Source organism: Salvia hispanica, chromosome 3 (assembly GCF_023119035.1).
Source record: "Salvia hispanica cultivar TCC Black 2014 chromosome 3, UniMelb_Shisp_WGS_1.0, whole genome shotgun sequence".
Lineage (NCBI taxonomy): Eukaryota > Viridiplantae > Streptophyta > Magnoliopsida > Lamiales > Lamiaceae > Salvia > Salvia hispanica.
Window position 1 is genome coordinate 44,955,570 of NC_062967.1, and position 13,911 is coordinate 44,969,480.

Here is a 13,911-nt window from a genome sequence, read left to right on the forward strand (position 1 = left end):
AGTAAATAAAACTACTCCCTCCGTCCCGCTTTAGTAGTCCCATTGCCTTTTCAGTCATTTTTTTGTAAAAATTATAAAAAATAGTTAAAGATGAGAAATGGAAAATTAAGAGAGAAAATAATATAGAGAAGAGTCTTATCTAAATTATTGTCTCTCTTACTTTACCATTTCTCCACTTTAACTATTTTTTATCATTTTTACAAAAAGAGGACAAAAAAGTTAATGAGACTGCTAAAGCGGGACGGAGGGAGTATAATTTATAGATGAAATAATAAATATTCTCTCACTCACCATTTTTAATTTAATATTTTTGTGATCTTCTTCTTAATATTATAGTGTATACTTTATTTAGGATATTTCTTTAGTTTCTTTTTTTTATATTCATCTATTTTTTCAATATTATGAATATTTATATAGTACTACTTTTTATATATATTATTATGTCATAATGTAATTTTTGAGATAATTACTTCCTTTTTACTATAAAATTATTGATGGTAAAGTTAAGGATGTTTTTTCTCTCCCATATACTCCCTTCGTTCCTTGTTAATAGATGCATCAAATTTATAAATTATTTTCGTCTTCCGCACGAGCATATTTTACTTAGCCCAAGGCAAATAAGTCATACTAACATATTAGGAAGATTTAACTTCATTCCATAATATATTATTTCATTCCAGTAGGTTTTTACTTCATTCCAATAGCATTATTACTTCATTCCGGTACGTAAAGGCGGTTTCGCCGTCGCGTATCGTTCTTTCTCTCTATAATGTCTATCACCGTCACCACGACGCTGACAACAAAACGGAATGATAGCCTAATTGAATAGTGTAATAAGCACATTGAATGATGTAATAAACTATTTGAATGAAATATGTATAGAAGCATCTGAAGTCTTACCGGAATAAAGTAAAAACTTTGTCTGATGAAGTAATAACATTTTTTAATGAAGTAATAAACATACTGGAATAAATTGCATTTTTTAAAGTGAATAAAGTAAAAACCCAGATAAATGAATTCGAATGAAGCATGTGTTGAATCATTTCAAAACCTACTGGAAGTAAGTAAAAACATACTGTGGTTTCAAGGTATCATCTTTCTTATTTTATACCATTCTCTTTATGTCTCTTACTTTACTAATTTTGTCTTAATTCTTATATTATATTCAAGGCCCATATTTTTATAATAAAAAGAGAGTATAAATGTTTACAATTACAAATTACTAAGAAATGTTTAAAAAATAGGAGAGGTGACTCGTCAAGTGTGGAAGACCTTTAATGAATTTGTTATAGAGTCGTGTGTTTTGTCCCATTTAAACTGAGACCTTCCTTTTGAGCACAAAGATTACAATATTAATATTAACTAAAATAAATAAATATAAAATGAAATAAGATAGAACATAAAATATAAAAGAATATAAAGTAAGAATAATTTGGTATTTGGTTTTTTCTGTAAAAAAAAAAACAATTCAACATAATTAGAATATCTAAAATGAAATATACAACTCAATTTAGCTGGGTTGCGAAAGTATTTAAAACATGAGTTACTGATTTGTGATGGCTTGAATGTATTTAGGATTAGGATTGTGAGGAAGGTTCAAAAGAGGACCTAGGTTTAGTCTAGACGAAGCAATTTTACATTTTTTTTTCTATTGAAATTCATTTTCATGGCAAATACAGTTATTTTATAGTCCATAAAAAATATTTTCATCCTTTTTTTTTGTTTTAGTGTATCCTTAAAAAATAATCTCAATTAATGAAATGTTTCTCTTAAATTATTGACAACACTGTTCTACTGTTCTATTCGCTCATTTTCTTTCTCTTTTCTTTTTCTTTTCTCTCTCATATTTTTCCCACTTTTTCTCATTTTCTTTAATATTAATATTCCATTAAAATACGAATCGTCCATCCAGGGGTGCATAAACGGTTCTGCAGTTCTCAGTTAACCGGAACCGAAACTGGTACAGTTCTAACTTTTTAAATAAAACCAGTTCCGGTTAGAATCGGAACCAATCGGTTCCTAACCGGGAACCGTACAATTCAATTAAAATTTTCTTATATAATTTAATATATTAATAAATCTAACTTACTTGAATTATAAATTGAATTGAGGTAAAATGATTTGAAACATTGAGTAATTTTTAGATTTAAACAATGTCAAATTTGCGAGCTCTGTTTTCTAAAGTATTTAAAATATTTAAATCGTGATACTTTGAATCTATAATTATTTACCCAATCCAGTTTTTATGGACTAACTACTATGAGTAGGACATCATAAGTTTGTTTTCAATTTCCAAAAGAACTTATGCAAATACTATATCATTTCATATGATAGAAATTTAACTTTATAACAAATTTATGTAACAATTCATTTGATATACGATTTTAATTTGTTCGTGAATAATTTATTAAATATTCTGTTATAAACTAAAAAGTCACAACAAGATCAATTAGTACGAAAATTCCATGGAATATTTGTTTAGCCAAAAAAGGAAAAATGGAATTCAATTTTAAAACTCATTTTTTTTAAAAAATTGCTAAATTATAGAACTCCTATATTTAAAAAAAAAACAGATTTGTCCGACCTACTACACTTGACATCACTCTTACCCATACATGAATATTATTGTATTGTTGGTTTGTATTTTTTGTGTATTTATTTGAATTTTCAGGTATTATTTGTTGGTATATTTCTAGATGTTAAATTATTATTTTTGTAGTATTGAATTATTTAAAATTATAAATAAATTCGGATTAAAATTATACATCGGTTTCCAGTTTGGAATCGGAATCGACCTGCTCCAGATCCGGTTCCAATTTTGTGAAAAATTAAAACAGATTAACCGATCAACCCGTGTGTTAGAACAGGAACCGACCGAATAAGCATGCCTATGTCCATCTATAACTATTTTTGACGGGAGAAGAAATTACTGTGTCCATCTATAACTATTTTTGATGGGAGAAGTAATTATGTAAATTGTATTTTTCAATTTTTCGACCTATTTGGATTTGGATTTTCCATATCCTGTGTGTTCTGTTACGCATCTCTAGAAAAGGGAACCGAAATAGGAAAGCAGAGAAAGAATTGGAAGGGAAAATGGATATTAGGGATGACAGCTCGTCAATCTGGGAACAAGTTGATATCGCTGAAAAGTAACAATTGCTGCTATTCATCAAATTTCCCTCTTTCATCTTCACATTTACTATAATTTTGTAATCCGATTTGCAGTTACCTCGTCTGCTGCTTGTTCGATGAGGCGGCCTCGTTGTCTTCTTCTATTCTTAAACAATTACTCCAGAATAATAATCGCATCAATCAGGTTTCGGAATTTCCGGAGAGCTTCGAAGATGAATGGATTGATATGCTTGAATCAGCTGGCATGATTCTCGTACAATCCATGAAACAATTGGCAAGGTCAATTCTTTAATTTCTGTTGTTTGTTTTGTGACTAAAATTTCAATTGACAAGGTTATTTGCAGGACGTCGGAGATATTGAAGGACTTCAAACTCTTATTTGGTTCACTCAATCTCATTCCTGTTCAGGTTTTCGTTGCGGGGTACGTTTTGACCTTGCTTTAGAACCTGCTTTTCTAAGCTTATTTTCCCATACATTTTTGAAGACCCCTAAACAGCTTATAAAACAGCCTCTTACTTCTTAACTAGAGATTTTGTCTTATTTGATAAAATGTTTCTCCAATGCAATTCTATAACTGATAAGCCAACCCTACGGGGTTTTTTTGGATAATCTATAGTACAAAAGGGAGCATGGAAATACATGAGCACTATGTATGTGAATGTGCTTATTAGTTTTATGCAATAGCAGCAGTGTTTTGTGGTGTTGAAGGAAATAAAATATATACATTTGTCAAGAGAAGGATAATTAGAGAATTTCCTTATCCTCCCAAAGCCCTTAGTTTGTGTTCTCCAATTTTCTGAATCTCGTGGTTTTCGGATAGAATTAGTCTTCTATAGGGACTTTACAGTTGACTCTGATACATCTGGAATCTATGTTCGTTGCATAGAATGAAGGCAAGTGGGGATTCTGAAGATGTCAGTTATTCGATCTGAGAGTTATATATGTTCTTATGATGGGAAGCCTAATCATGCATTATCCGTTTCCAAGTGCTTCATCTGCTACATCAAATATCTTATGTTAAATGTCATTATGTCAGCAAGGGTGACTGTTTTATTGCCCCCACAGGGTGTGCTTTCAATTGTCAGAGGGCCTCTCATCTATTGCTCAAGGTTTTCTTGAGGAATTTGTAAACAGCTGGACGTATGTGGATGACAAATACCATCCTCTTTTAGGTGAAGAAGCTAGGGTAGCTGATACAGGAGGATCTAACTATCCATTTTTTATCAGTGTTGACAAGTATTTAGAAGTTGTCGAGCTCTATGTTGTGACACTTCTCGCTACAACTTTGAAAGACACGAACCTGGCTATATCCTGGGTAGAAAAGGCTGTTCTGCCTATTGAGAAGCGTCAGGTAACATAAGAAATGTCTTATCCTTTTTCTAATTTCATAGCGTCCAATATCTTATGTCATTTTTAATTTCACAGCTCTTCAGAGTGACTTTGTTATGCATTATGCCATCATCCTTTCCATCAACCAATCACTACTATTGACCAATGGTCGTGTATATAACAACAACTTGGTCAAATTTATAAATCTTCTTAAATATTTGCATAAGACAAGGCATCCTCACTAAAGTTAAGAATCATCTTAAACTGTTTGCCCATTTATTCGTAATTTAAAATGGAGATCTGACAAGTAGAAGCTAAGGATTTTGTGGGAAGTCTGTATCGAACACTATAATGGTTGGTTTGGTCATCGTTCTATTTTTCAACTCTCGGATTGAAATACCATGAAATGCAATTTGTTGGATCAAATCACACTGGCTGAGTGTGTGTGGATCCCTTGGGTTATTTGATACCGGGGCTTCTTTCGAAAGTAATATTCAATTTGTCTGGGTTGTTCTATTAGATCTATATACTTACATTGCTGCTCATGAACAATATCCATAAGTAACTAATTTTTGTAATTTCAGTTGAAACTTTCTGCTGTTACATAATTGCTTCTGCTATTGTCTCACAGGTTCTTCTGAGGCGCTTACAATCAATGAGTTCTTCCGTGACCAGTTCATCTCAAACTTCTCTATACAAACCTGAATTCTTAAAAGACCAAACACCATATAATGCACATCAGAAAGATAATGCACCAGGATTCCCTACTCACGAACAGAATAATAATACAGCAAAGGCGGAAATTCTGAAACTTTCTCGTAACAGAGTTCCATATTTCTTGTGGTTTCCTACTTTTAGTGTGAAGTTAGGCAATGTTCAATTATCAATACCAAGTGGGAAATTTCTGTTGGCATCTCTGCTATTGATCATGTTTTACATCACAAGAAAAAAGCAAGTCATGTTGAAGAGGTAAGAATACTCTTGGCCTCACTGGTGGAAATCATTGGTATCATTTTTAGATTTTACCTAGCATGATTCTCTATTTCAATAGTTAACAACTCGCTGACAGACTGCTGCAATCTTTTGCAATACTTGCTCTATCCATTTCATATTTTCTCTAGCTCACAGCTAAAAATGTGATAGTCTTGAAGGGCAGTATAATTAATTCTGCTTCAGTTGAAATGAAGGAATCTCTTTATAACTGCTCCAAACTAAAAGTCATGTTTGTGCAATCATTACTTGACTGAGGATTCAACCATACATTGACATTGACTGTAATATCTATAAATTTGAAAAATCAGCATATTATACAACTTAGATGTTTTTCAAGTGTAACCCTTTGTAGTCTTTTTAGTCTTCGCATTAAGTGCATCTTCGTATTCCTTGTTCTCGACTTATAGCTAGTTGTACGGAACCTTATTCTTCGTAGTGCTAACTGAATTTGTTTGCGAATGTTTGGGCAATTTTACAATCTCCGTCAGTTGATACAATAGAGAGGAGATGCATATTTTATTTTCCTTAATTTTGCACATAATCTGTTTAATCACATCTATCGTACTATGACTTTAGTCTTCAGTTAACTATTAGTAAGGACTTGTTGTGCTGATGCAGGTTTCTTGTTAAGCATGCTCTCTCTTTTAGGAAGGCTTTTTTGGACCTGTGGCAACTTGCATTCTCATACCAAGTAAATCCCCTAGCTGCTGTCCAAACTTTGCCTAACTCGACACGAGGAAGCCGCTGACTGGACACTTCCTGCCAGTTCAAATCCAGTGAGATTTGAGGGACATTGTGAAATGATACTCTTGCCCTTTGTGTAGGGAAATTGCTAGGAAGTTTATTCAATTGCTATGCTGTGTTAAGTGCCTGTTACTATAAATGCAATGAATGCATCTGTTTTGTCCTATATTCTAATAAACATATGTTCTGCTTGGATTTGGTCACTCTAATTGATGCGATCCTCGCTTTGAATCCAAACAATGTTGGAGAAGAACCCCGGTGGAGTGGACCGAAGTCTGCAACCCACGGCTTATACAAGAAGTTGGATTGTTTGCTGATGAATGGAGTCCAGTGTGCCTTCGGCAGGATTATAAGCCAACGAACGAAGCTAAGCGTATGCAAACTGGAGTCAAGAAGTATGAAGAAAGCGTGAGAATTGTCATCTGAGTTCGTTAGGATTTTAAGTTTTTTTTTAAGTCAAGTTTGATAAATAGAATTGGAACCTTTTGTGGATCGCGTCAACAGTAATAAGTAATAACTTTCAATTCTGTGTATTCAAATTAGAGGAAACATCTTTTTAGGTCCATAAACTTTGTCAAAGTATCATTTTTAAGTCTGTGAACTTTGAAAATATCATTTTAGGTCCGTCAACTACAAGTTAATATCATTTGAGGTATTTTAAACTTTTTCCGGACGAAAATGCCCTTAAGGCTTTCAAAGGGCAATTTGTACAATTTTTTACTACTACTATTTAATTCAATTCCAATCCAAATTGAATTTAAATATAATTAAAATTTGCTATAAAAATAGTACTCCCTCCGTCCCAATAAATATGAAACGTTTGCTTTTCGGCACAAGATTTTATATAGTGTTGTTTTGTGAGTTAAAGAAGAGAGAGTAAAGCAAGAGAGAGGGGAAATTACAGATAAAGTTATTTCTATTTTAATAAACGTTTCATTTTTAAAGGGACAACCCAAAAAGAAAAACGTTTCATTTCTAGTGGGACAGAGGGAGTATGTGTTAATTTTTCAATTATTAGATGACCAATTATATAGGGATAGTGAATTGAGACTTGATACTTTATTATATTTTTTCAATCTAAACTACATTTTAAGAACTTACTATTACTATAAGTGATTTGTGAATTATATTTAGTTTATTTATTTTGAAATTAGATAGCTATTAATTTGGATTGTCATTCAGAGTATTATTTATATGAATTTCAGAATGGAGATCAATTACCATCCAAATTGAATTTAAATATAAAAAAATTTCGTTAAAAATTGTTGGACTATAGGTCTCTGGCACAAGATGAGTGGCGAAAGAATTGTCCAAATTGCCCTTTGAAAGCCTTAAGGGCATTTCATCCGAAAAAAGTTCAAAATACCTCAAATGATATTAATTTTTAGTTGACGGACCTAAAATGATATTTTCAAAGTTTACGGACCTAAAATGATACTTTAACAAAGTTCGTGGACCTAAAAAGATGTTCACTCTTAAAATTATCAATACAAAGACATAATTATCTCAAAATACAACATATAAATTTAAATATCAATATAAAGACATAAGTTTATCAACACATGAAAATCAATAACTTTATGTCTTTGTGTTAATATTTTTTTCACATACAAAATTGAAATTAGTTATATTAGTTATTACTGTAAATTACGCTCTCCGTCCTGAAAATTTGTCACCTATTTCCTTTTTCGTCCATCCCTAAAAATTTGTCACCTTTCACTTTTTCCATTTTTGGTAGTGACCATATATTCCACTAACTCTTTTACACTCACATTTTGTTATAAAACTGGAGTATATAAAAGTAGGACCCACGTGCCACCAACTTTTTCAACTCACTTTCTATTATTTTTTAAAACTCGAGTCGGGTCAAATGGTGACGAATTGTTAGGGATGGAGGGAGTAGTTAATATTTGATCATACACTACGTTTTTTTTATGTATGTATATGTATGGAAGCATTATTCATTAATTAAGGTCAAATATGGTCCACTACATATAAAATGTAATGTATGGTGTAGTTTAGTTATAATTCGTGTGCACATACAAGACGTAGCAATTATACAGTAAAAATGTTTGACTGAAACATAAAATACAATTCACTAGTATATATGCAATGGACGTATTTTATATATATTGAACTGAGGATATTATCATGTTGCTACGAGCCTACGAACCTTCATATATGTAAATTGTTACCGTTGTTATTTTAATCGCTATTTCAAAGCGCACTTATATTGAACTTAGATTATTATATGTATTGAAGTTAAAGGGAAATGATATCCTATACACTTTATACTTTATCTAAGGATCTTATCCGATCACTATCCTCATTTCATGTTTATTTAATAATATTTATTTTGTTTTATATATTTAGCTTGATTCTGTTATATTAAAAAATTGTTTTCATTTTATAAAAATTATAAAAAACAAAGCTCGATTTATAGATTTTGTATTAGATACAAACCAAATATATGAAGTACAAAACAAACTCATTAAAGAGTATGAGCATGAAAAGAGGATAATGCTCACGTAAGGATGTAAAGAGTATGAGCATGAAAAGAGGATAATGCTCACGTAAGGATGTAGCGTATCATTTCCCTGAACTTGAGTATTAGTATAATTTAATTAAGAGATTTATTAAAATAAAATATTTTATCTTAATTTTATCTAAATAATTGAGAATGTAATCATATAAAAGTATTAACTAGCACTAGAAAGTACTCTCATAATATTCAAATAAGGTATGGTATATATTAATAATAATAGTATAAGACACTATTAAATTTAATCTCAAATAAATTAGAAGAAAGTGAATGAATAAAGAAAGAAAAATAAATTAAATACTTTAATGAAAATGAGAGGATAAATAGATTGAATTGTCCTTCTTGGACTTAAGGGTACTTTGGTCATGAAAATATTGGAAATAACCAAAATGTAGTAAAATTATATTAACTTATAGTTGATGGACCTCAAAAGATATTATGAAATGTTACGGACTAAATTTGTTCATTTGGGATAGTTGGTGTACTAAAAAAGACGTTCTCTCTATAATTTATACTCCCTCCGTCCGCCATTACGAGTCTCATTCCTTAGCGGCACGGATTTTAAGAAATGTTAAGAAAAGTGAGTGAGAAAAAGGTTAGTGGAATAGGGTCCCACTTATATATATTAGTTTTAAATGAAATGTGAGTGAAATGAGTTGGGTGAAGGTGGGATCCTATTACCATTTATGATAAAAGTGAATCGGAACTCTTATTCACGGACGGACTAAAATGGAAAAACGGGACTCCTATTTGCGGACGGAGGGAGTAACAGTGCAGTATACATGCACTTATCTCATTATATGCAAATTATTAGAATATGCCGGTTGTCATTTTCACAATTGACATTCCAAAAAATTACACTTAAAATTATTATTCCCTCCGTCTACCAAAAATAGTGCAATTGGTATACGATACGAGTTTTAATGTAGAATTGGTAAAATAAGAGAGAAGGGAAAAAAGTAAGAGAGAATGAGAAAAAGTGAATGAGAAGTAGTGTTAGTGGAATGATGTGTAGGGTTATTATTTGTTGAAAACTTTCTATAAATGAATGTGCTCTACTTTTAATGGACAACCAAAAATGATAAATATGCTCTATTTTTTGTGGACGGAGGAAGTATATACATAATACGTATTTTTTATATGATGTGTATATGTAGGTAAAAATGACTGGAAAAATTATTACTAAGATACTCCCCTCGTCCCACAAGAATATCCACTTTTTCCATTTAATCCGTCCGACAAGAATTTGCGTAATTTTGAAAACTTTTTTCTCTTTAATGAAGTTGAACCTATTCTCCACTAACAATACTTCAAAATACTTTTTCTCTCTATCTCTCTTACTGTGACTAAGACACGACGATTCTTATATTGTGATTTTTTACTTATATATGATTTTAAACTGAAGTTTGTTGACAGAAGAAAAAACAAATTTCGGAGATTTTAATGCAAAATGCATAATAAGTTATAAGTGACGTTGTGTGGACTTTAATTGAAGAAAATCGAGTAAACAATATGGATATAAATCATTCATCCCAACCAATCTTAAACCCTAATCTAAACAAAAGTAAAGGCAAAACGCAAATATCTCATGCAAAAACTATGCAATGAGATAGTGGACATTACATTACACACTATTCTTGGTAGCCTCTCTCCCATCCACAAATTATAACCACCATATTTCCCAAATTTCATTACAATTTCCTCATTCTTTTTGCCCTCAAAGAGGACATTCTGAGTTTTAGGTGTCTCACTGACAAGGGCGCGCACTCATGAGAAGTGCGCGCCACCACCACAACTCATGATGGTTCAGCGCGACGTCCTTTTGCAGGCCACCCCGATTCTCCTCTTCCTTCTCCTCCTCCTTTTCACCACCTCACACGGTGAATCAGATAGCAATGTCCTCCTCAAGTTCAAAGCCTCCCTTGAAAACACGGCCGCCTTGGGCAATTGGACCGTCTCCAAGCCCCCATGCAACGGTTGGAAAGGCGTCTTGTGCGAACAAGGCCACGTGTGGGGCCTGAAGCTCGAGAATATGGGTTTGCGTGGCGTGATCGATGTTGAAACCCTAGCCAAATTGCCCAATTTGAGAAGTGTGAGCTTCAAGAACAATGATTTCAGGGGTTCCTTGCCCAACCTCACGCTCCATGGCGCGCTAAAGACCGTATTTCTGTCCAACAACAAGTTTTCTGGTGAGATCCCGGACAATGCCTTCTATGGAATGCGGTCATTGAAGAAGCTTCACTTGGCTAACAACAAGTTCTCTGGCGCTATACCGTCTACGTTGGCAAAGGTGCCTAGGTTGGTAGAATTGGCGCTCGAAGACAATGAGTTTGAAGGAGAAATACCCAATTTCCAGCAGCAAGGATTGATAAAATTCAATGTATCAAATAATAGATTGGCAGGCCAAATCCCTCAAGCCCTCAGCCGTCTACATGCTTCCTCGTTTTCTGGTAAAATTTTGTTCCTTCTGTTTTCAATTTTCTTTTACTCGTTTCTTTACCTTCAGAAATAGGAGCAAAGATATCAAAATATGAATTTTGGTAGTATAAATATAGCACATATATAGCTACAATTTTTTTTTTTAAAGCAATTTTAGGGATGAAAGTATTGGTTTGTTCTTAATTCATGAATCATGACTACAAACTATAAAGCTTCATAGTTGTGTAGTGTAAGCAAAATATGGCAAGCAATTTATAACTAAAAAGCTTGTGATTGTGAATTGTTGGGTTCGAACCATCCAAAAAATTAGAAAATGTGCGAGCAAAATATATAAATGCAGCTAATACTCTATTAGTATTTGGCCATTTGGGATATGTCCCAAGAACAAACTCAAATTTCATATTACTATTATGTAATTTGGGAATGAATTGTTGAACCTTGCAACGATAAGAGTATAAAATTTGTAAGCATATCTATTTATAGCTTTAGAATAGTAATTTTGGGAATTACTCCCTCCGTTTACGATTAAGTGTCTTCAAGTTTTTTTTTAGTTCGTCCATAATTAAATGACATTTAATTTTTACTACTTTTGGTAATGGACTCCAAATTTGACTATTCATTCCACTCACATTTTATTAAAAAACTAATGGACCCCAAATTTGACTATTCATTTAATAGTAAGACCACGCTATGCTAATTTTTTCTACCTACTTTTCATTATATTTCTTGAAACCCAAGCCGAGTCAACTTATGATACTTAATCGTTGAAAGGGGGAGTTAGTTCATGCACTCCTTTTAACAATAATAGAATGAAATAATAACGATATTATTTGTGGCGATCAGGAAACAAAGAGCTGTGTGGAGCGCCGCTTGAATCATGCTCCGCAAACAAGGACGAGAGCTTCCAGCACCTGTTCCCGGAGACGACAATTGGTGTTGTCGCCGGGGCAGCCCTCGTATCCCTTTTAGGAGTTTGCATCTTCCTTATGTGTGGCAAGAAACAGCAAGGAGGCAGCCCAGAGTTAGACCAAATGGAAAGAGGCAGCCCGGAGTTAAACCGAATGGAAAGGGGCAGCCCGGAGTTAAACCGAATGGTAAGAAGCACCGGAAGTGCATCGCCCGAAGGCGCGAAGCCAAGCATGAAGCTGCTGACTTTCCTGAAAGAAGAGACGGAGAGGTTCGAAATGCAGGAGCTGCTGAAGTCGTCGGCCGAGATTCTAAGCAGCAGCGTGTTCGGATCGACATACAAGGCGGGGCTCAAGGGGAAGAAGATGACCGTCAAGAGATTCAAGCACATGAACCAAGTGAGCAAGGAAGATTTCAACGAGCACATGAGGAGGCTCGGCCGCATCAACCATTGCAATGTGCACCCTATTCTCGCCTTCTACTACAAGAAGGAGGAGAAGCTCTTCGTAGCTGACTTTGTCCACAACGGCAGTCTCACCGCTCCAAGACACGGTATGTTTGTATATCTAAGAATACTGAGTTTTAATACGAAATTGGTAAAGTATGATAGATAAAGAGAAGAAATTGAACTAGTGTTAGTGGGTGGTGGACCCACCTTATTAATAGTTTAATATGTGTTAAAAAAATTTGTTGAATAGATTGAAATAATAAAAGAAAACTACTCTCTTGTCTCACTCTAAGTGGATCATTTTCTTTTTGGCACGAGATTTTATACAGTTATGTTTTGTGAGTTGAAAGAAGAAAGAATAAAGTAGAGATGATATTTCCATTTAAGGAAATGTGTCATTAGAATGACATCCAAAAAGAGGAAAACATGTCACTTAAAATCGACGACCAACCCTAATTCGATAAATTTTTATGATCAGGAAATCAATCACTAGAGTGGAGGACGCGGCTGAAAATCGTCAAAGGGGTGGCGAAAGGGCTTCTCTACCTGCACAATGAGCTACCTAGCCTCACTCCAGCACACGGCCACCTCAAGGCGTCCAACGTGCTCCTTGACGCCGACTTCAACCCCCTCCTCACCGACTACGGCTTAATCCCCATCCTCAACAAAGACCATGCAAAACACCACATAATCGCCTACAAGTCGCCTGAGTACAAGGAAACTGCCAAACTAACCAAGAAAACCGACGTCTGGTGCTTTGGACATTTGATACTCGAAATCCTCACTGGGAGACCCTCTGTCATAGACCAACAGCCTGATGTCGACGTCACTACCTGGCTGAAAACCTTCGGCACTGGCGCGTTGGTGTTTGATCAAGACATGGCCGTGACGGGTGACATGATGAAGCTATTGAAAATAGGGTTGAGCTGCTGCCAGGCCAACCTCGAGAGGCGGCCGGAGATTAAAGAGGTGGTGGAGATGGTGGAGGAGATCAAAGACAAGGAATTCGATGATGATTTCGTATCACCATACGCCAGCGAAAGTGACATGCAATCATCAAGAGGATTATCTCAGGATTTCAAATCCATCAATTTATAGATCACAAAATTTACTTACATTGATAGATATTCTCATTTGCTCTTGTAATATTTATTTGTGCTTAAATTTTTGATCTAGTGATTGATTTGTATTCTTAACTGGGAAAATCTATTTGGAAATGGTGTTATAGTGTGCATTAACTATTACGTACTCCTCATGTCCGCGATTACGAGTCCCGGTTAAGTTCCACATGAGTTAAGAAATATAAAGTCAGAAGGTGGAAAAAGATACTAGAATGTTTCATTTTATATACTACCTTCGTCCGAAGTTAGTTGA

General features: G+C 34.0%; 2 protein-coding genes across 3 annotated transcripts; both read left to right on the plus strand.

The window, feature by feature from the left end:
• Positions 1–2,990: 2,990 nt before the first annotated feature.
• On the plus strand, positions 2,991–6,368 carry LOC125208903 (protein APEM9). 2 transcript variants are annotated; one of them, XM_048108425.1, is made up of 7 exons: positions 2,991–3,152; positions 3,229–3,414; positions 3,480–3,557; positions 4,202–4,276; positions 4,364–4,487; positions 5,097–5,434; positions 6,077–6,368. In XM_048108425.1, the coding sequence occupies exons 1-7, from the start codon at positions 3,097–3,099 to the stop codon at positions 6,204–6,206; spliced, it is 987 nt and encodes a 328-aa protein (XP_047964382.1). In that variant the 5' UTR covers positions 2,991–3,096; the 3' UTR covers positions 6,207–6,368. The 2 variants fall into 2 exon arrangements, with proteins under 2 accessions (XP_047964382.1, XP_047964381.1); XM_048108424.1 differs by having other exon boundaries at positions 4,202–4,487.
• Positions 6,369–10,447: 4,079 nt separating this feature from the next.
• On the plus strand, positions 10,448–13,733 carry LOC125215134 (pollen receptor-like kinase 1). The gene is made up of 3 exons (XM_048116458.1): positions 10,448–11,194; positions 12,027–12,641; positions 13,016–13,733. Exons 1-3 carry the CDS (start codon positions 10,543–10,545, stop codon positions 13,633–13,635), a joined length of 1,887 nt encoding a protein of 628 aa, XP_047972415.1. The 5' UTR covers positions 10,448–10,542; the 3' UTR covers positions 13,636–13,733.
• Positions 13,734–13,911: the final 178 nt, after the last annotated feature.

Bases quoted from the DNA above. Each gene is read 5' to 3' on its own strand.
- LOC125215134 (XM_048116458.1), top strand. From the start codon at position 10,543: ATGATGGTTCAGCGCGACGTCCTTTTGCAGGCCACCCCGATTCTCCTC. The intron at 11,195-12,026 runs GTAAAATTTTGT...TGTGGCGATCAG, and splicing joins ACATGCTTCCTCGTTTTCTG to GAAACAAAGAGCTGTGTGGA. The intron at 12,642-13,015 runs GTATGTTTGTAT...TTTTATGATCAG, and splicing joins TCTCACCGCTCCAAGACACG to GAAATCAATCACTAGAGTGG.
- LOC125208903 (XM_048108424.1), top strand. From the start codon at position 3,097: ATGGATATTAGGGATGACAGCTCGTCAATCTGGGAACAAGTTGATATC. The intron at 4,488-5,096 runs GTAACATAAGAA...ATTGTCTCACAG, and splicing joins TGCCTATTGAGAAGCGTCAG to GTTCTTCTGAGGCGCTTACA. The intron at 5,435-6,076 runs GTAAGAATACTC...GTGCTGATGCAG, and splicing joins AAGCAAGTCATGTTGAAGAG to GTTTCTTGTTAAGCATGCTC.